The following is a 21,353-nucleotide window of genomic DNA, read 5'->3' on the forward strand; positions in this document are numbered from 1 at the left end:
AAAATGCGGAAACGCCTCGATGCAGTTGTGTAGCTTACCTAGTCAGCCGTCATCCGTACTAAGTTAACGCCTCCTAGAATATCAACTAGCTTGACGATGACGATCGATGGAAAATACATACATACATACTGGAGCCTGAAACTTATTAAACTGGTCTTTGGTACGAAGTACAACATACAGAGGATGAATCACTGTAGAGAGGTATTAACCTCCCGCCAAGAGATTCACTACCAAGCAATTATAAAACCCTGATGTCGAGCTACCTAACGGAGAAAGCCTGCCTGTTGGAAGAAAATCATTACTGCGTACAGACTAAGATGCTTGATCAGAAGATCCGATCGTCATACGCGTGATAAGGCTCCAGGGGTATACATATAAATCTCCCACCCGATTATAGTCCACACATATATTGTATCAATGTAGACTAGAACTGAAGTCTAAGTACAAGGATGGATTGCGGTATGAAATATACACCATTTCCATTTAGCGATATTTCCCAAAGAAGAAACCCAAAAAGAGATTTCGTTCTCGAAGCTGATGTGGAGCAGGGAATCCGCTTACTCAGCCCTGCCCCCTGCAGCCCTGGAGGGTTTGTTCCAACGTTCTTATTTCTCTTCTCCCCTTCATCGCCAAAACCTAGGCCATTTTCAGTGATTTTTCCAACCGAATTGCATGCAGCATGTCTTGCTCGATGGATATTTGATCATACCACAAGCGTCAAGGTTCACACCCCCCTACGCCCAAATGACAGGCGGACCGGCAGTGTGGCAGTGCATGCAATGCCAGGCGCCAAGTGGGGGGCGCTAGTAAATCAGTGGGTCGAAATGTCCAACGACTGCATCGTCCGCTTTTTTTATGTGGAGGCAAAAGAATGTTCCCTAATGAATGTAGGGCCCCCGAATCCTCCGAACGCACAAGATCTCGTGTATACTCATCGTACCACGAGTTGCACATGTATCGTACAATGTACACGTACTTGCGCGGCAGTTCAGGATCAAATAACCCCGATTAACCGGGGGTGTTGTCGCATGCGCCCCTTGGCTGGGAGATATTAAGCCTAAATGCCAAGAGTTCCAAGCCCTGGTGTGTTCTCACTGGTTGCCAAGCTGCACAAGACCGTGCCAATCTATACTTCATTCTCCCAAGGACTCGGCGGGATTGCGGTACCCCTCTCTATGAACAAGTTTCGATTCTAGAAAAGCATAAACCATGGTTCCTAGGTGTTTCTGTCGTTGTCGGGGCTGGGTTGGTCTCACCGAAGGACCTTTCACCTTGGCGTAGGGCTAATAAAATACAAATTTTGTGTTTTTTGGCATGAGACTTGGTAGAAGGTGAGATTAAAGAACGTTATATACATCATCCGCTGGGTCGCATTGCGAGGCGTCCAATATACGAGAAACCCCCACCTATCCGCACGGCCATTCGGCAATGTTCTGGTTGGCTTCCATGATCCCGTCAAATAATGTGAAGACTCCATATGGGGTAGGATAGTGCGTCACATAGATCAGCAGGAACTGTTGGAACTTGGAACTTCTGGGCCAGTCTATTGATTCCCGGTTATGGACTGGACCATATATTGGAGCTATAGAAGTGTATCGGATATCTACAACATACGTAAAGCAAAATTACATGTGTTAACGCTAAGCCTTGTGCCCTAAGAACTGTTGTCATTCCAACGTGGCTTCCCACGCAAGATCCAATGAGATAATTGTCAATAATCTAATGTTTAATTCGACCTGAATACCCATAACTACCATCTATACCCCGTAGAAGCAATCCATTGGAAAATACACAACGTCCGTAATGGTATGTAACAGCCATGACCCATATATCCTCGATACATACATATACGCCCTTTCCACGTCACCCAAAGGGCAGCCCTGGCCCTGCCTGGCCTGCCTGGCCTGGCTTGGGATGTTTCGATTCTTTTTCTTTTTCTTTTTTCTTTTCTTTTTCGCCTCTTCGTCTTTGATTAGTTGAAACCTTCAAATCTTCATTTTTCCCTTCTCCCTTGAGGATGAGATCACCTCAACTTGCCCCCCTCTCTTTGCCTGAATTGGATCCAATCGCTTGCACCGCCCGAATTCCTACCCGATACGATCTGGGCGCATTTCAATTCTCACCTTTTCTCTTTTTGATTTGACCTTTGGTTTTGATCTTCAGCTCCAGCGCCAGCCGGCCTTTCCTTTTGCCCTTTTATTTATTTGGGCTTCAGCTAGTGGGGTTGCCATACTTAGAGTGTGTGTATTTCTTTATACTCAAATACCGGGGCTCCATGGCACCATTCTAACATGCCCTAGTTCTAGCTGTGCTATTCTTTTCTATTCCCCATTAAACATGTGTGCATCTCCCCATTGAGTTACAGTGTGGCCAATTTCTATGGGACACAGACCCGGTTCTCCGTGTGTCACTTGCGGGAAAACGTTTCATCTTATGAGGCGAATCGCCGAACAAGGGTCCCGAGGTAGGTCTTCTTCAGCCCTATTCTTCCTACTTTCCTACCCCGGTCTTTTATTATCACGTCAAGCCCACTTTCAAATCATCTGACGCTCAAAATAGACTCACAAGACTTTTATCACCTGCATGAAGTCCTCTAACATTGTCCTATAACTACTCTTCGACTCAAGTAGGCAGAAGCTGGACCTTCTGAGAAACTCCTTCTCGGAGTGTGAGGCTGGTGAACGGCCCGCTTAACAATCTGAACTGGTTTCACGACCGACATTTGCACTCAACTGGATTGGGTTATTGCTGGGATAATTGAGATCTTGATTCGACCTGCTTGTTCCGATTTATATCAAGCTCGACTCTTCTGCTTTACTGGGTTTCTCAGCTGGATGCGTGCCCATCTTGATCTCGATTCCGGCTCTATGTTCTGCGTCTAGAATGGACCTTCGATTTTCTCAGTCGAGCTTCTATGATTTCAGACAGCACAGACGCCATTCCGAAAGATCCCAATACGCTATGCCCGAGCTGACCGTATCATCTCACGGCCCGTTACCTATAGCCCCACGAAATAGAGCTACTATGAAACCTGCGCCTCCGCCACTTCCGCCCCCATCCAGAATCCCCGCTTTGGAGATGGGCCATGACCCCGGCTGGCAGTACGCAAATTCTCAAACTCCGACTTCTCTACCGTCTATCAACCCGGGCTCAAGTCTGTTCGGAGGTCATCGACGGCCGGTAACCGCCTCACAGGGTGATCCAATGCAGATAGACGAGTTAGAGGGGAGGCAGGGAGCTCCACTCTCGCGGAGTCCTGAAACTCAGATCCAGATCCAGCCACCGCCGTCAGCTACAGACGGATTTCCAAATTCCATGTCGATCATCCCGAATCCGACAGGTCCAGTGTAAGCGCACTTAATGCGCGAGGAGTGCGAACAACTTGGTTTCGCAGTACCGCGCTTTTCTATATCTGATTGCTAACACATTGATAGTTTGAGTGGCGAGCGCGAATTTTCACTGCGTAGTGTCAAAGACTCATCAAATGCCTACGATCAACATCTATTATCCAAAATTGGAAAGCCTCAAATAGCAAAACCTCCGTCCCCCGGGGGATCTATCAGTCTTGGAGACAGCCGAAATTCGCTCTCTGCACTTACAGTTCCTTTACGAAGCCCAAGCAATCTGCCATCACCCGGGCCTTCAGAAGGGTCAACGCTGGATGTGAAATGGCACAATAGCCCTCAGTCTGCGGGCGTTTCCCCAAGGACAAATGTCAACTGGAGAGAGTATGTCGAAGGCCGAAGCCCAAGCGTGGAGAGCAATGCACCATCAGCACTGGATTACGACCAAGGATCTTTCCGACGCCGCTATCGTGGAACAACGCCCCAGCGAGAAGATAGCATCAGTCTACCGAGCCGATCGAACCGTGGAAGCTATGACCAGGGCGTTTTTTCAGATATCGAGGGAGAGTTTTCGGCCGATGAGCCGGCACCCCCACGACAATTCATTCTTCGAGAGCCCACACCGCCGTATCCGGATTCTAGACAGGGCATGAAACGACGGGCATCCTCACCTCCACGTGAGCCGATAAGCGACGATAGACATACCTTGCACATCGCGACGAGTAACGGAGACTTGTCTCAGCGAAGACTCAGTGGTCATCCGTTCACTAACACACTATCGGTCAACCCCAACTATCCCGCGAGTCAACGAACCCTCTCAACCGGCTCGTCCTTGAGCATCCGGACCTCGGGCTCGTATTCGTCTACGTTGTCTATTGGAGGTAGCAGTATGACCAGCCTTTCTCCGTACGATCGGCCGTCTCCAGGTGGTTTTTCACCAAGCTCCGACCTCGATACTTTCCACGAGAAATCAATCCTCAACCCCAGTCCTCCTGCGGCGCTATCTCACGCTACCCTTCCAAGATTCCCAGGGCCTGCGTCGTTAGAACCGCCTGCGACGGATTCCACTGGAAAGATGTCTGTCCCGACTATTATGAGTTTGCCAAAGCCAGCCACGCCGAAGATCGGCGGGCTTTTCATCTGCGATTGCTGTCCAAAGAAACCCAAGAAATTCGACAGCCCAGATGGCCTGCGGTAAGTTGACCGAGACGTCTTCATTTATGATCCATACTAATTTAGACAGTGCACACGAGATGGAGAAACAGTACGCATGCGCCTACTGCAACCACCGCTTCAAGAACAAAAACGAAGCCGAGCGACACCAAAACTCCCTCCACCTCCGACGCCATTCATGGTCGTGCGCCGCGCTCGTGACTTTCCAAGCAGCATTCCACCCCTCAGGCGCACAGGCCTGCCAGACCAGTGCCGGGGCTGCGCGTGACACCTGCGGCTACTGCGGGGAGGAATTCCCCAATTTCCCACAGGCAGACTGGGACCAACGATTCGAGCACCTGACCACCGTGCACAAATTCGGCGAGTGCAACAACGCGAAGAAATTCTTCCGCGCAGACCACTTCCGACAGCATCTGAAGCATAGCCATGCTGGCACGAGTGGAAAGTGGACTAACATCTTGGAAAATGCTTGCATGAAAGAAGAGCAGCCGCCGGAGCCTCGCGAGCCTCGGGGACCAAAGGATAAAGCTGCTTCTGGCCCCCAGACTGGGTCATTGACGACCAATGCCATCTCGGAAGTTATTAGTGAGCAATGACAATCAATAAGTCGTGTCTCCCTTGATCGCGGATTTGCTCTTCCTTGTGGCATCCGGCTACAAGACGGTTTCCCGCAAACGGCTCTGTGCTGTTAATCACATTTGCCAGTTCATACTCTGCAGTTAGATGATAGTCCACCCTCGTGGCATCGTCTACTCTTTTTGGATATCGAGACTAAACTCATTTGCATTGTATTTGCAATCATGGGTATTAAACTAGAATTCTGAATCTCCACCACATACCTGTTCATAAAAAGACAGCATCACCTCAACATCAATCAACAACAATCTCACTCTCATCACACCGGGGACATTCTCATCTCACAAACAAAAACAACAAAAACAAAAGCCTCTCATATTCATTCTAGAAAAGGCAAAGTGAGACAAGACACTTAAAAAAAACCCACACAAGGCCAAAAACAAGCCTGAACTCACGACCTGAAACGAACATTTTTGAAACATTTCCTTTTCCACGGAAAGAGAAAGGGGGGAGGGAGGGCGAAGGGAGTTTATAGTCGGGACTGGGATCTTTTTTTCAGGATCAATAAAAACCTCTGTGTATACCCCGGTTGCATTGCATTGCAATGGGGAGGATTTTCCTTTCTCATTCTCATCTCATCTCATTTTTTTTAAAAATTGGAGTCGGTTTCTTGGTTGGTTCCTCGACTGGGTGGACTGGAATACAAGGATGAATGGAATACTGGATGGAATACCTGCGTTCGGTTTGTGTCTATTCTGGTTTTTGCTGTTCTTCTAGGCTCTTATATATATTCCCCCGCCTGTTTTATACATACTTTGGATGGATGGAACTGTGAGGCGAATGGAGGGGCGTTGTATATATATTCTTTTTCTTTTGCATGGTAGCCTGAACGAAATATGTGGCTTTATGCCTTTTTCTCTAGTTATTTTGGTTCTTTCCAGGATTCGCTGGTAAGTAGACTTTTCAGTATTAAATGTAAATCCTCATTTTGATATACAGATACACCTAGTGAGTAAGTAGGTAATGTTCCACTAGAGAACAAAGTAAAAGCACAATTATTCAAACACAAGACTCTTGAACCCATCTAAATCTAATAGAAAAAACAGCCTGGCCCAACCCAGAAGGAAAAAAAAAACCCCCAACCAATCTCCACCTACTCAGTAACACTGTCCTTAATACTCCGCAGCGCACTCAACTTATGCTGAGGATCAATAGCAGCAGCCATCTGCGCCCGACGCCGGGCATCAGTCCAAACCATAAACTCGCCATACCCCTTCGGCATAACATGCACATCCTTCTCCACAAGGAAAGTATAGTTAAACATGCCCGTGGACTTCTTCGTGCCGTGCTCGACATCCCGCACCTTGGAGTCAACGCGCACCTGCACCTTGGTGTACTTGGTGCTATCACCCTCGCGCTCCTCGGGCTCCGTGTACGCAACCGTGGCGCGTAGGTACAGCACGCTGCCTACGGGAACGGGGTTCTCGAAGGTGCTGGGGTCGAGGGCGACGAAGTTTGGTCGCGCGTGTGCGAAGGACGCGGCGCAGCAGAAGGCCAGCTCGAAGGTCTGTTTTAGTAGGAAGCCGCCGAAGATCATGAAGTTGTGGCGGTTGCGATATTGGGGTTGCATGATCATGGCGGATTTGAGGACGGTCTCGCCCATGAATACCTGGTTTGCGGGGCGGGTAACTGTGCTTTGGGGGTCTGGGGAGGTTAGTATTTTTGCATAATGGGTAATGTAGTGGGTGAAAAGCGCTTACTTAAGTAGGACATCTCCTTTGTCCACATTGAGTGGATCAGGTTACTCTCTTCCTCGTCAGGTGCTTTCTCCAAGAGGCTGCGTGTGCGACGGGCCTTCTTGGCCTGGTAATTCGCCTCGCCCTTTTGGAAGAGGCGTTTTTCCTCTTCAGTTTCAATGATGAGAGGAGCTATTGAGACAGGCCTAGTTGGCTGTTAGTTTGTGTGTATCACGCCATAAGAGGAGAACATACTTCTTGGTAGCAGGATCCAGAGAGACCATCGTGAAAGCACAAGTGATCAAGACATCTTCAGGTTTCGCCGGCTGTCCTTCCGGGCGGGCCTTATTGACCTGAAGGGAGATTTCCAGACTGGAGCGACCTGTCGCATAGGTACATTGGCCGCTGAGCTCAAGGTCACAAATTTCCATCAGCGGATTCTCAATGGTGATCCGGTCACACGCCGCAGTGACAGTGGATACACCGTCACCTGTGTGACGGTAAGCAACGATGCCAGCTAGGGCATCGAGGTCCATCAGAAGCGAGCCCAATCTAATCGCAATCAGTCAAATGCCCCTTTGATATGTGGCTATCAAATACGCACCGAATATGCCCAGAGGAATTGAGATAAGAATCCAAAAGCCATTTGTCTTGCGCCAAAGGCAGAATCTACCAACCAGTCAATACCAACGGTTCCAACCCCACGATATAAAAATTTCATACGCACAGCACTGTAATAGCTATCCGACATCTTCTTCGGCGTGACATCACGCTTAATGCTCTCATCCTCATGCGGGCCAGGCTTCTGAGCCTCGCGCATTTGTGTCAACGCGTCGATCCACGGAGTCTTGACGCGCATGGGCATCCATGTTGGCCGGGCCGCTGCCTGCGACGGCGTGGAGTGAAAATCCTGGGTGTTGATGCAGGATGGCTGAGCTGCGACTGCAGCTCGCGCGGGCAGCGCAGCCAAGGATTTTGAGCGAGCGAGCGCTGATCTTCTACTGAGGCCGAACATTTTGATGTCGAAAGAAGGGGGATTAAAAATTAGATAAGGATGTAGATATCGGTCGATTGTACTCCGTACTCAAAAATGACGATGTCCCGAGGCTCTGACGTTACGGATGTCTCCAGTGACCAGGACAGATTTAATCACATGGTAGGTTGGCAGAACGTTACCGCCCTGGTCGCTGGACTTTTACAGTGAATTTACTGGCAATTTACTTGATTGTTTTGCTGATTTGAATGGCAGTTAGTTCTGTGGACTAAATTTCCTGGCAAATATACTGAAACCTACATATTCTAACGAGCTGAAGTGATAGCTCATGAGTCTATAAATTACGTATCTCATGGTCACTGCAGCGCGCCGTGAGATTATTTACCGGCTCCGGTGATTTTCGGCCCGGATAAGAGAAACGATGTCATCACTTCCGATTGGGACCCCGGGTTTTTATATTGTTCTGTAGATGTTTGCAGCTGAAAGTGACACCTCGAAGCACCTGAAATGGAATACAAAAATCTAAGACTAAAGAATCACAATCTAGGGACTCGATTATTGCTCCATTCAAGCTGTCGGCTAAAACAACTCCCGGTTGCCATGTGTATCTGTAAGGGTTCTTAGCAGTCTTGCAGTTCGGAAGAAGGTTGTTCTGTATCATGCAAAACTGAATACACTCATCCACAACTCCTTTTTCATTTCATTAAAATGCGGAGGGTATATCGTACGATGATTGTATCTTGGAGTTCATTTAAGCTTACATATAGAACCAAACTTTCCGATGGCCAAATAACGTCAAAATGAAGTCATCAATCTGATATTGGTTTATAACACTCACTTCAAGGCGATTAACTCTTTTTTTGCATCTATTCGAATTGACATTGACTTGAAGAACCTGGAATAAAAACAACAACATCTATTTCCAACATGAGTGACCCAACAAACCCGCATATCAAAGAGCGCAACACACCTCAATGGGGTCTCTACCAGCGAGAGAACTTCATGAAACAGAGAGAAGGAACGACACCACTTTTCAACACTGGTATGTTTTCAATATGATCTCTCCAAACCTACAGAAACCCTAACTCTTTTACAGACCCCCGGAAACTGGAAGAAAGAGCCAAAGAGAAGCTGACCGAGGGCGGCTGGTATATATACCTCCCCATCACACGAGCTCAAGATCCATAAGCTGACAAGAAGCAACAGGTACTATGCCTCCTCAAACGCCGGGATGTCAAACACGCACCTCGTAAACCGACAAGCCTTCTACCGCCACCGACTAATCCCGAACCAATTAATCGACACAAACAACCGGTCAACAAGAACAACAATCTTCGACCACAACGTCTCCGCACCAATTGGCTTCGCCCCGATCGGAATCAACAAGATCTACCACCCAACCGGCGAAGCAGCAGTCGCCAAAGTCGCCAAAGAGCTCAACCTCCCCTACTGCCTATCCACAGCAGGCAGCACCTCGATCGAGAAAGTCGCCGCAGCCAACGGGCCAACAGGCACCCGGTTTTACCAACTGTACATGCCGCACGACGACGAGCTAACCGTATCTCTGCTCACACGGGCATGGGAAAACGGCTTCGACGCGCTGATTCTCACGACGGATACGTGGCAGCTCGGATGGCGACACGACGACGTCGCGACGTCCAACTATGCATTCTACCGCGGGTTCGGCGCGGACTTGGGACTTACGGACCCAGTGTTCCGGAGCAGGTGTCTTGCGGACGGGATTGATCCCGATGTCGATATTGTCGAGGCGTCGACGAAGTGGATTGATTCGGTTTGGCATGGGCAGGCTTGGTCGTGGGAGAAGATCCCTTGGTTGATGAAGACTTGGAAGGAGATTAGTGGGGGGCGGCCGTTTGTGATTAAGGGCATTCAGTCGGTTGCTGATGCGAGGGGGTGTGTGGAACTTGGGGTTGATGGGATTATCGTGAGTAACCATGCTGGGAGGCAGGTTGATGGGGCTGTTGCTAGCCTTGATGCGCTTGAGAAGATTGCTCAGGCTGTTGGGGATAGGATTTATGTTATGTTTGATTCTGGGGTTAGGGGCGCGAGTGATGTTGTCAAGGCGTTGGCGTTGGGGGCGCGGTTTGTGTTTATTGGACGGCTTTGGGTTTGGGGGTTGAGTATTCAGGGTGAGGATGGGGTCAGACATGTTATGAAGTCGTTGCTGGCGGATTTGGATATTTTGATGGGTGTTGCTGGGTACAACGGGGTTCAGGATTTCAACCTAGATATTCTTGGTGAGTCTTGTCTTTGCTGCGGTGTAAGAGTGAATGCTGATTAGGAGATGCAGAGTCGGATCCGAAGAACTACACGCTCATCCCAGAGAAGACTTTGTGAATGGAGACAGACCAGGCGGGATCCTGATTAAATTGTCCATAGCATAGCTGGTATAGGGACAGCTTGTTACTTTAGTCTATACTCAATCTACAAGTCCTCGGCTACGGAGTTTTACACCCCTCATGTATTCCGTAGGACTCGTCAAGTGGCTATGAGAGCCACGACTTCAGGAACGTCCACGAGAAAGACTGGTTTGTTATCTGATGCAGACCTACATGGACCTCATGCATATGGTAATGTTATGATCCCTGTGGTAGGTGAAGCAGCATGTGCTACGGCACCCTCTGCCGACACTGTCTCGTGGGGGCTACGGTGAGATGGTGGCCAGAGAGATGGGGAGAGAAGAAGAAGAAGAAGAGGAGAAGAGAAATGGGGGGAAGGGTCCTTTTATACCCCCAACCCACGTGCCTTCCTCAAGTGCGACAGGTCCCTCGCTCCTTCCAGTCAATGTCAATGTCACATGCATTGTGCCTTCTTTGTTTGCCTTCTTTGTTTACATTGTTTGCATAGAGCACTTCCAAGGAAGGTGCATCGACTAGACATTACAACTGGAAACTGTCCATGAGGGATTTTGGCGCCTTGCCAATAATGTAGACTTTTGTCTATGTAAATGAAAATAATAGCAAGCCATGTCCAGTTCAAACGAAGGATACATGAATGTGCAACACAAAAGAGTGATATATGCAGCCGAGAAAAGCCGAATAGACAAAGTGCCGCAAACGTATGCTAGATGAGTGGGCTAAATATGTAGACCCGGTGTATCAACAGAAGTGACATGATGTGAGTGTACAATGATTGACAATATGCACAGAAAAGACGTGGGCGACAAATGAGTGTACAGAAATAGTAATACAAAGGCAGAAATGATTGTCGCCAAATCAGAAAAAAATGCCGGGAAGGGAAAATAGGCTAAAATGCAGTTCAAATAGCAAATGCGCCGAGCATGACCGTCAGCATAGACCAGCTAATGCCGCGGACGAGGTGGGATGCAGAGCCGCCGGAGACTGTGGCCATTGTAGAGGAGGTCGATGTAGCATTAGCGGCAGACGCAGCGGTGCCATTGGACGCCGATGCAGTGAATGTTCCATTGCCCACGGATGAGGAGGATGAGGAGTTTGACTTCGAAAGCGCGCCGAATCCGATCTTTCCATTGTCGAAATCAAACACGGTGTAGACGTTTTTCAAAAAGACATCGCCGACGAGCCAGTTTGCACCGTTTGATGCATAGCCGACAATGGTCGAAATGCAGTAATCTGAACCGGTCGACTCGGTATTTCCGACATAGTCCTTAGGCGAGACGCTGTATTTGACACCAGAGAACTCGAACTCGATAGTAGCAGTCGAGTTACAGGGGATCAAGTAGTTGTTCGAGTTGGAAGACTGTTGGGATGAACCGGGGACGAGAGAAAACAGGACTTTGGCATCTTTCGGAGGGATCAGGAGGTAGGTAGTGCCGGTGTCGATGGTAGCGGATTTTCCGGTGAAGTTGCAACTCTTTCCATTCACATAAGCATCATCCACGGGGATGCTCCAGATTTTCTCATTGGTGGCAGTATAGGAAATGGTACCATCGAATTTGGTCGTATCGACCGCACCAAAGTTGATTTCCCCATCCTTCGCATTGTCTGCCGAGCGAGAGAGACTGAACCCAACCAAGTTTGATTTGATGAGCTTTTTCTCCGCAACAAGATCCATGAAAGATGGCAAACTCCACCCTACTGTACCCGAGCGACCCAGGCCCAGGATCCCGTCGAATGGATAACTCTGAAAAGCTTCCGAGGCATTGTCGGCTTGACCGAAGGTTTGCTCGACTTCGAGCCCTGCAAGGGAGATTGCGTCTTTCCCAATCTTTCCGGTGACCGTGCCACTGCCGTAGGCGAGGGTGAAAGTCGAACCGGCGGTGGTGTAGCTGGTGGATGCTGACTGGTTGAAAGTGTGATGGCTTGTGCAGACAGGCTCCGTGCATTCCGAGTCGAAGACCCAGGTATTGGGTGCTCCGGTGTCGATTGCCATCCACATTTCTTGCTTTTGGGAACCTACGAGGACGGGAGAGAAGTATGAATAATCCGTTCCGTCCTGGTTTAACGGGGCGCTGTTTGCCAATGACGGCGTATGGGACTCGACGATCTTATAGGTATCGTCGCGGCGAACGGGCATTTTCTTTAGGTCAATGGTGAAAGGTTTCGTGTCGGCTGCGTCGGTACTCTCATCGTCAGATTTGGCATCAATCAAGGTCCATGGAACGAAGCGACGTTCGACTGTAGTTTCCGTGGAGAGTTTCATTCCCAATTCCCATGGATAGAAGGCGTGGACGCCTGATATGCCGGCAATGAAGACCAGACATGATGAAAGATGCATGGTCCCTAGGGGAGTTTAGGCAGAATATAGAGAAGCCCGCATTTGATAGACCGAAGCCGGATTCAATTGTATGTCTCTTCATGCAATATAACCGCTGTTTCCTGGTGAGCCGAGGAATTGAACCGAGCAGCTGAATGAATGAACTAAGTGACAGACTAAAATTGAAAAGAAAGGCTAGAAAAGAAGGTATGAATTATAAAATGAATTGTAAAGGCGAGGAAGTTCGAGAGACTCGAAATGTGAAAGATGGGAGGTGGCGGACATTGTCTCCACCGTTGAAAAAACCCCTGACAAGAAGTTGGCCAGGCTCTAAGCCGTAAGAGGAATAGTTTCCACCTTCTAAGGCTCGTTTTAGTACTGATCGGCCGATTAAATGAAGCTAGTGGAGCCCAAACTCAATGTCCTATAGAAGGAACTGAACGAGTCAATATTTGATCTTGAATCTTAATCCTTGGACTATTTTTATACCGTAGACTATGGATACTTTAGAGAATCTGGGGAGGGAATGTATCAATGGTCACAAAGTAATGGAAACTACTCCATATGTACTTTACATGAAGTTGAACAGCAAACGTTGAAGTTTTTCGTGGGAACACATACAATGTAAAGATGAGATAGAGCGAACAAAAATGGAAGCAGTAAAATCTCAATCCGCAGAATGCGATGCGACGATATATTGCCCAATGCCCAGACACCATTACAACGTAAGGTCTAGACTCGCAGGATTTACGCCTCCACTCGGGTCGAGAACGTCTGACCCTGATAACCCTGACAGGGACCACTTTTTTTTGCAGCTAGTACATACCGCAAGTCACTGTTCGCTGAACTATTCAAATTGATTCAAGTTTAAATTCCAGTACGGATTTTGGGCATTTCGACCTGATCCAATTGCCTGAAGTAGGTAGATCAGTAGAAGACCTAAAACGGATCGAACATGTAGATCGTGAGCTAACTGTGGAGACAGATCAATCGAACACATCCAGGAGTTCCACCGCTGTGTCACAAGCTGTGCGTACTCCGTATATCATGAAACAAAGCCAGCTATCTGAAAACTAATAATTTGTATACCATATATCGCTAGATAATAAGTTAGAGCAGATGTTATACGAGTACAAATTTTATAAAACTACTGCCTACCATAGTGACACTGTGCGACATGTTACTATTCGTATCTCGGTATAAGCATACAAAAGTTGGACATTGGTGGCAATATCTCGATTTCATACAGGAGTCACGACTTTTGCTATTGCTCCATCGGAATTGACATTTGGAATGAGCGAATAGTTACTGTATAGATTTAGGTCGGCTAAATGGGCCTAGCTATGGAGAGGGGAACTGCCTGGTAAATAGTACCCAATTATGCCCGAAGAACCAAAGACCCAAGGAAGCACACTTCATGCCCAAGGATCTTTAGGGCTATCTCGAAGTAGATAAAATCATCCTAACAAAGACACAGCACCCGTAGATCAGCCACAACCCCTTAACTACGGCCCAAACAACCACAAAGCACCAGCCACATCCGGCCTCAACTAAAACAACAAAAGGAAGAAAAAAAACTCCAATGACGCAACATCCAACAAACCCCCAAATCCCCAAATCCCCAAAAAAGATTGATAAAACAATCAGATAATCACCCCAGCTCACCCCGAAATAGCCCGAGCGGGACCTCTCCCTTCCCCACGACATCCAAGCCCCATCCCATCCGTCCCACCGACTCAGCGGCACCAGGAAATTGCACGGCAAAAAAACATACCTCGGAACCGCGAATATATTACCGCGGTGCCGATAGACACACGGCAAGAAAAGAAAAAGTGGGCTGATTCGATTCGGTATCCTTACTACTAGTCTACATAACTAGTACTAGCGCCGGTCCGTCTGAGCGCGAACGTGCGGACGCCATTGTTCCGGCGGTGGATAGGGACAGTTATCGGCATCCGGGCTTAACTGTAATTTTTAGGGTTATTGGACACCCATCTCGGCAGGCACACATGCGTCCGATAACTACGGAGTATGTAGTTAGACCGCAGTGTCATCCGATGACTCACGTCTGGAGCTCCGCGGCTGGTCTGCTGACCTCGGGTCAACGGTGTTTTTTTGATTAACGGCGGAGGAGAGATGCCCGGGGAACTGGATCTTCACTTGTTGTACTCCGTAGATCATGGTGGGTACTATTGGATTTACTGCCTCGGCACAGCGGAGAAGGTGTTTTTTTCGGGTTTATTCCGCGAGTGAGGGTATTGGGTCATTGTGGCAATGGATTGTGGTAATTTGGTAATTTGTAGATTGGAAAGGTATGTGGATGAATGTGATTGTGTTTGAATTGCTCTCGCTTTGTACCTATCTATTTGCTGTATCTAAGTATTTAGTAGGGTATGACTTATTTCGAAGATGTAGATAGTAATGTTCAATTGACTGACACAACTCGACACAGCTGTGGAATAAGATGAAAAAGAAAACAAAAAGCCATGATCGGCTGACATCATGAAGACGTCCACATGGGAAAGATAATACATCAAAACGCTAGTATCTCAAAACAGTCCGACGAACCCAAACATGAAAAAGACATAGCGTGAACTATGTATCAAGCATCACAAGAATTGTCTCATCCCGTCAACAGGACCGAAAACAACAAGAATAGACCAAAGAGGCAGAATCTACTTCCTGACACTCTGCTTGGGCCCCAGAACATCATCAACGAAGCCAGCCCAAAGCTCACGTATGACACCGGGCTCAGAAGTACCATTTTCTTTGCGCTGGAGCTCCTCACCGGCACGCGAGCGGCCGACGGCCTCGGTCAGCGAGAACGGGTCAAAGTCGACGGCGTGGTTATCGACGACCTCGCTCATCGCGCTGGCCTGGACGTCGGGGCCGGCGCCGCCGGACACGGTGTAGATCTGGGGCTTCATGGATGGGGGGCTAGGCGTTTGGAGCCTTGTGGAGGGCCCGGAAAGGACCGGGACTTGGATGGGGCGCTGCAGAGGGGCGGCATCGAGCTCTGCCATGCTGGGCATGTAGACGAAGTCGACGGTTGAGTTGTCGTGTGTGGCTTTTGAGGCGCGGGAGGTGTTGAATTGGCGGGAAGAAGGGCTAGAGTGTGTTAGTTTTGGGTTTCTTTTTTGAGGGGTTGGATTGGAGGTAAGGATGGATGTATAGAATGGAATGTGTGGGACATACTCTGAGAATGCATTGCCGTTGATTCGGCGCATGGCGATGCTGAAGGCGCGGGATTGGAGGACATCATGGTTGGAGAGGGCCTTCTCGCCGGGGTTGACGGGTTGAGCGGCCTGGACTCCGGTGATGTGAAGGCTACGGCGAGCAGCAGATGCCACGGGCTGTTGAGAAAGAGCGCGGACAGCGCGGAGAGAAGATGAACGGGGAGCAATCATTGTGATGGTATAGAATGTATAGAGCTATAGCTGTCTGAGATAGAGCTATGTTGGGATGCTTGGTAAAGGCAGAGGTCGCCAGGTATAGAGGGAAAGTGGAAAAGGGGGAGTGAGAAGTGAGGGAGCAGAGTATAACTAGGAACCGGATGGGAGCTTTATAGAGCCCGGGGAATGGTTGGGGAGAGCTATGAGGCCACTTCTTGGCGGTCTGGACCGTTATCGATAGTGTCAGCCAGAAAAAGTATAGCACGTCAACACTGGAGAAAAGATATGGAGTACAACATAGTGGATTTGTTGGATTCGTTGGATTTGATTTAAAATCGAACAGAATGTGGATAATTCAGACTTTCCTCTACAAATGTATCCTCTTGGACTACCATGGCTGTTGAGTCCAATCCCCCAGACACAGATCTACGGCGTAAGTCCTATCGGGACTACACCCCAGCACTAGCAGTGACAGGATGTACCTGGTACATCACTTACCCCCCGAAAATGATGTATTCCCTAAACATCGTATCTTCCCCTCCCAAAGTGAAACTGGTGATCATTACGTCGTCTCTGGAAGATCATCCAATGAAATAACCACCAGCATAGACAGCGGCCATTATTGGGTGTCTTCCTGCAGAACGGGGTAACGCACTCCCTACTCCATAATCGTAACACCCATCTGCATTGTCCAACGTAGTCCCCCACTCGACGAGAAGTGGAAAAGAAGGCGGAGAGGGTATCCGGCCGGAGATACATGCCATGCACAGCGGTTCCGTTATGCATATTGCTCTGGAATCCCCGAGTTGTGAGTGGCTCCCACGCCCAACTGGTGAGTCAGTCTGCACCAAACCTTGGTCGCAAGCCACAAAATGTAATGCAATTCCAGTTCTGGGAAAGACCGGGGTTGATCGCCACTCCTCAACGTTGAGTAATCCCATGACCTGATAGTGGACCTTGAATGGATTCGAAGAACAATATTCCAAGACCACGGAAGCAGAGGAGTGGAGCGGTGTGAGATTCGGAGTTAGGACCGCCTTCCGAGTGATCTACAAAGTACGACAACGTACACTTTTGGCAACAGATTCGATGTGCTACGCAGTACAATATGCAACAAACAGTTATTTCGTGCAGATGTCCTTGATCGTCTATGGTGCGACGTGTCCGTTTGTCCTTTTTCAATTTCCAGATTCATGCGTTTCTCACCCCGCAATCGCTTAATATGCCCGGAACCTCCGGATCAAAGGAATCGTGTGAGATCAGCAGACCCTACGGAGTACGGAGGAGAGGTGCTGTAATGTTTTTATGGCCAGGGGCAGGCAAGTATTCGATGGCTGTAAGGGCCCGCCTGGGGAAGTGTCGATAATCTTGGCAGGAATGAATTGTTCCCCTTTCCTCCCTAGATCCGAGGGTCAGAAATTTGGGGATTTTTGATCATAGGTCAAGTAACTAGTAAAGTAGGCAAATATACTGGTCTAATTAGGTAGGAAATATATTCTGTATGGTATGTCCTAAAGTAAATAGATGGCTAACGTCACCGCGCTATGCGATTGGTCAACACTGCAATCCCAATGCAATATCTCTCATACGATTATCCGACTTGTATATTCAAAGTTTCGACCCCGGTCGCCGTCCTTTAGCTATGGCCCGAGCGTAAGGGTGCGAGCGAGATGCTGGAACCAGATGGTCAACATCCCCGGTGTGCACGAGATCAGGGGCCGCCTCCGCCAGGGATGTGATGCCAATGTTCCGCATAGCTGTCTCCAGCTCATCTTGCATGACTGAAGAAACCTGAATCAGCAAACTATCAAGGCAATATGTCAATCATCACTTACTGTCAATCAGATGCTCCACTCCCTCCTGGCCATAGTTAGTAGCAAAGAGCATGCTCCGACCCATTCCCACGGCCGTTGCGCCCAGACATACAGCCTTGAGGATGTCAGTTCCACGCCGAATACCGCTGTCCACATAGACCTCCATATGATCAAAGACCTCCGGGCAGCGTCTGTGGATCTCCAGGAGCGTGATAATCGACGGCGGACTGGTATCCAGGTTGCGACCGCCGTGATTGCTGAGCAAGATACCATCAAGCCCCGCTTTCATGGCGAGAAGCGCGTCATCCGCTGACATCACGCCTTTCAGACACACCGGCTTGTGCGTGTGCTGCTTCACCCATTTCAAATCCTCCCATGTCAGCCCAGGATCGATGAACCCAGCCATGACGCGGCCGAGACCGCCGCCTTTCTTGTCGTTCTGCGCTTTCGACGGCGACATAGGCACGGATAAGCTCTCGTCAGCCTTGACGCGCTCGTCGGCTTCGCGCTTACCGGGCCACGCGGCGTCCACGGTAACGAAAATTGCTTTGATGTTTGGATTCGCTGAGCACTGGCGAAGCAGGGCGGCGGACTTTGCTCGGTCCCGGTTGACGTACAGTTGGAAGAAGAAGTCGGCCGAGGGTGCTGCCGTGCGCAGCTCCTCCATGGTGTAGGATGAGTTATTTGAAATCTATCCAGATCGTAAGCTAGTGACTGACAATGGCAACACCTATATAAGCTCACTCCTTGCATGATTCCTTTGCTTGCGCAGGCTCTAGCAATGGCGCACTCTCCATCCGGGTGGATGAGCTTTGCCATTGCTGCCGGACTCACGAATAGCGGGAGCTTGTAACTCCCGCCGAGGATATTTGTCCGGGCATCTACTGAACGGACATTTCTTAGGACTCGCGGACGGAACCATATGCGGTCAAAGCATGATTTATTAGCGTCCCGTGTGATCAGATCTGTAGCTGCGCTGGAGTAGAAGGCCCAGGTCTTCTTGCTGGCGGTTTTTGAAGCGACGACCTCGAAGTCGTGCGAGTTGATCAGTGTCTCCAACGGGGGTTTCTCGTTTTCTAGTATCACCTTGGCACTCTGCCCCGGTGGTGGTTTGGCCCACTCAGCGTCAATTGTAGATTCATCGAGGACGCCCTTGAACTTCTCCGGGTGGAGATTGTTCTTCATTACGCTGGGTGCATGGACTTCTGAATAGGCTTTCGTTGCATCTCTCCCTGCATGCCTCAGGATGACTATTCGCGAGGTACATCAGATATCGTGCTGAGATCGTGCATTTGTCGGTGTACGTACTTGCAGATCCTCCGGGATGCTCTTCTAAAAAGTCGGTCACATCCCACACCTGTTTGTCGACCACAACCCAGCAGTCGCCGGGCGTTTTGTGCTCTGAGATCTGCTGAGCAGACAGAAGTTTTTGGTCTGCCATTGCTGTCGGGCGGTATGAGCGTGCGTATTCTTAGGTCAGCTGTGGAGAAATTGACCGCGATACTAAAAGACGCCGGTCCTGTATGTCGAATTGTGAAGGAGATTGAATGAGTGGAGACAATTCGAAACAGCCATCCACAGCGAGCTAAATACTCAGCAAGGGTCCTGGGCGGGGATGGCCTTCGGTAATGTCCCCGGACTTACCCCGGACTGCGCGGGCTAAAGTCTCCCGAGCTTTCTGTCGAGCATCTAACTTTCTATATGTAGTGCTGTATGTTGTATTCACACTTTTGAACTGGTCTTGGATGTCTTTAGGATCACCCTACGCAATCAGCTCCAGACGATAAGAACAGCAAAAGAGGTTGGTGTTCAATCTGAGCTTACACAGAATCACTCATGTTTGACGAAATCTAACCCACTAAAGGTGTCTCGAATCGGCAACGCACCGACTGGACTACGGATTTCGCTCCGAGCGGAGACTTCGAGCGGGGGTGAGATATGCCTCCTGAAATGTCAGGCATCATTCATCACCAGCCACATTGAATGCCTCAGCCACAATGCGGCTGAGAACTTTCCGACCGGAAGTCAACACACATTTCATGCTCGACAGAGGAACCATCTCAACAACACAATAACAAGGATATCTACTCTATCCATCTAATGCAAGTCAACTCTGCTGTTGGCTGTGCTTTGAAAAATTTTCGCCGCAATATCACCTCGGGTGTGAGGTCAACAGGCATAGATAGACCTGTTTCGTTAGGTTTGTCTTGTGTCCAAATACAGGCTTACCACCTAGTCTAGCCGTGGAGGCTGAGTGATCTGGCAAAGCTTGAACTGACTCATTTCGTAGGTTTTCATAAGAGTCACAGCTTGACTAGTCTGTCTTCTATAAATTCCATATCTGCTGGAAATCCCAGGACAATCTCCACGATTGAAAGACAACAGACCACATTAAAAATGGCCGAATCTAAACCTCTCCGATATGTTGATGTATGTCCCCTTTGTTTATTTTCGAAATGCTAGTCAACACATAGCTAACTATGAAACACTAGATCGGTATCAACTTGAGTGATCCCGTTTTCCGCGGTAAATATCACGGAAAGCAGGCCCACGAAGACGATCTCGACGACGTTATCCAGCGTGCTCGCGACGTAGGCTGCTCAAAGTTCATGGTAACCGGCTCAGATCTTGTAGAATCGAAGCACGCTGTCCATATCGCCAGCAAATACCGTGAGTTATGAGCTTGCCCGGACTTTCCCTCTCTTATTAACAACGGAATTCTACAGCGGGCTTTTGCTATGCAACCGTTGGTGTGCATCCCTGTCAAGCAAAACTCTTCGACAAATACCCAAGCGGCCCAGACAAAATGTTGGCCGAGCTTCGTACTCTAGCAATTGAAGGCACAAAAGCCGGCCATGTTGTCGCATTCGGCGAAATCGGCCTGGATTATGACCGACTGTTCATGAGCGCCAAAGAGCCACAACTCAAATATTTCGAAGCCCAACTAGACCTGGCTGTTGAGATTCAGCTCCCTTTATTTCTCCACTCCAGAGCTGCAAGCGAGGACTTTGAGAGACTCCTTGCCCCGAGGCTTGCAAAGCTTCCCAAGCGGGGACTTGTGCACAGCTTCACGGGAACAATGGATGAAATGAACCGGATGGTTGCGCTGGGCCTTGATGTCGGTGTTAACGGGTGCAGTATGAAGACTGAGGAGAACCTGGAGGTTGTCAAGGCTATTCCACTCGATCGGCTACAAATCGAAACTGATGGGCCTTGGGTATGTACTTTTCTTAGCTTTGTCTGGATTAGTCGTGACTAACCTATCCCCCAGTGTGAAATCCGTCCTTCTCATGCATCTGCCAAACATTTAGATGGTGCGCCGGATCTACCGAAGGCTGTGAAGAAGGAGAAATGGCAGAAGGGGTGTATGGTGAAGGGTCGGAATGAGCCTGTGGCCATTGCTCGTGTGGCTCATGTTATCGCTAGCGTTAAGGGTATCACTGTGGAGGAAGTTTGCGAAGCGTAAGATGTTGATTCGTCCTGATGCTTGGCTCTATACTAACTATTCTTCTCTCCAGTGCTTGGAATAACTCTATTAGAATGTTTGGGTTGGGCGAGGAGTCACCTTGATTTTGGTATTGCCGACAAGAAGATGTGATGATTCAGGGCCTTTGCTGTAGCTATCTAAT

At 49.0% G+C, this 21,353-nt stretch overlaps 8 protein-coding genes across 8 annotated transcripts; 4 read left to right on the plus strand and 4 right to left on the minus strand.

The window, feature by feature from the left end:
• Nucleotides 1-1,209: 1,209 nt before the first annotated feature.
• LCP9604111_7186 (uncharacterized protein) lies at nt 1,210-2,597 on the plus strand (the record flags this gene model as incomplete). Its single annotated transcript, XM_039075190.1, has 5 exons — nt 1,210-1,212; nt 2,164-2,240; nt 2,301-2,339; nt 2,391-2,464; nt 2,560-2,597. The coding sequence occupies 5 exons, from the start codon at nt 1,210-1,212 to the stop codon at nt 2,595-2,597; spliced, it is 231 nt and encodes a 76-aa protein (XP_038926884.1).
• A 427-nt stretch (nt 2,598-3,024) lies between these two features.
• znfA (putative C2H2 finger domain protein) lies at nt 3,025-5,113 on the plus strand (the record flags this gene model as incomplete). The annotated part of the gene is made up of 3 exons (XM_039075191.1): nt 3,025-3,347; nt 3,435-4,538; nt 4,588-5,113. 3 exons carry the CDS (start codon nt 3,025-3,027, stop codon nt 5,111-5,113), a joined length of 1,953 nt encoding a protein of 650 aa, XP_038926885.1.
• A 1,133-nt stretch (nt 5,114-6,246) lies between these two features.
• Nucleotides 6,247-7,844, minus strand: LCP9604111_7188 (putative acyl-CoA thioester hydrolase; the record flags this gene model as incomplete). The annotated part of the gene is made up of 5 exons (XM_039075192.1): nt 6,247-6,797; nt 6,854-7,035; nt 7,085-7,381; nt 7,434-7,498; nt 7,557-7,844. The coding sequence occupies 5 exons, from the start codon at nt 7,842-7,844 to the stop codon at nt 6,247-6,249; spliced, it is 1,383 nt and encodes a 460-aa protein (XP_038926886.1).
• Nucleotides 7,845-8,750: 906 nt separating this feature from the next.
• Nucleotides 8,751-10,181, plus strand: LCP9604111_7189 (uncharacterized protein; the record flags this gene model as incomplete). Its single annotated transcript, XM_039075193.1, has 4 exons — nt 8,751-8,865; nt 8,920-8,971; nt 9,030-10,081; nt 10,135-10,181. The coding sequence occupies 4 exons, from the start codon at nt 8,751-8,753 to the stop codon at nt 10,179-10,181; spliced, it is 1,266 nt and encodes a 421-aa protein (XP_038926887.1).
• Nucleotides 10,182-11,102: 921 nt separating this feature from the next.
• Nucleotides 11,103-12,539, minus strand: LCP9604111_7190 (uncharacterized protein; the record flags this gene model as incomplete). Its single annotated transcript, XM_039075195.1, has 1 exon — nt 11,103-12,539. The coding sequence occupies one exon, from the start codon at nt 12,537-12,539 to the stop codon at nt 11,103-11,105; it is 1,437 nt and encodes a 478-aa protein (XP_038926888.1).
• A 2,654-nt stretch (nt 12,540-15,193) lies between these two features.
• Nucleotides 15,194-15,925, minus strand: LCP9604111_7191 (uncharacterized protein; the record flags this gene model as incomplete). The annotated part of the gene is made up of 2 exons (XM_039075196.1): nt 15,194-15,626; nt 15,714-15,925. The coding sequence occupies 2 exons, from the start codon at nt 15,923-15,925 to the stop codon at nt 15,194-15,196; spliced, it is 645 nt and encodes a 214-aa protein (XP_038926889.1).
• Nucleotides 15,926-17,518: 1,593 nt separating this feature from the next.
• On the minus strand, nt 17,519-19,165 carry LCP9604111_7192 (FMN-dependent alpha-hydroxy acid dehydrogenase; the record flags this gene model as incomplete). The annotated part of the gene is made up of 4 exons (XM_039075197.1): nt 17,519-17,691; nt 17,746-18,415; nt 18,469-18,974; nt 19,033-19,165. 4 exons carry the CDS (start codon nt 19,163-19,165, stop codon nt 17,519-17,521), a joined length of 1,482 nt encoding a protein of 493 aa, XP_038926890.1.
• A 659-nt stretch (nt 19,166-19,824) lies between these two features.
• LCP9604111_7193 (3'-5'-exodeoxyribonuclease) lies at nt 19,825-21,294 on the plus strand (the record flags this gene model as incomplete). Its single annotated transcript, XM_039075198.1, has 6 exons — nt 19,825-19,924; nt 20,015-20,154; nt 20,217-20,394; nt 20,451-20,941; nt 20,996-21,186; nt 21,243-21,294. 6 exons carry the CDS (start codon nt 19,825-19,827, stop codon nt 21,292-21,294), a joined length of 1,152 nt encoding a protein of 383 aa, XP_038926891.1.
• Between the last annotated feature and the right edge of the window lie 59 nt (nt 21,295-21,353).

The sequence above is a fragment of the Penicillium roqueforti genome (assembly GCF_015533775.1).
Source record: "Penicillium roqueforti strain LCP96 04111 chromosome Unknown scaffold_21, whole genome shotgun sequence".
Classification (NCBI taxonomy): domain Eukaryota; kingdom Fungi; phylum Ascomycota; class Eurotiomycetes; order Eurotiales; family Aspergillaceae; genus Penicillium; species Penicillium roqueforti.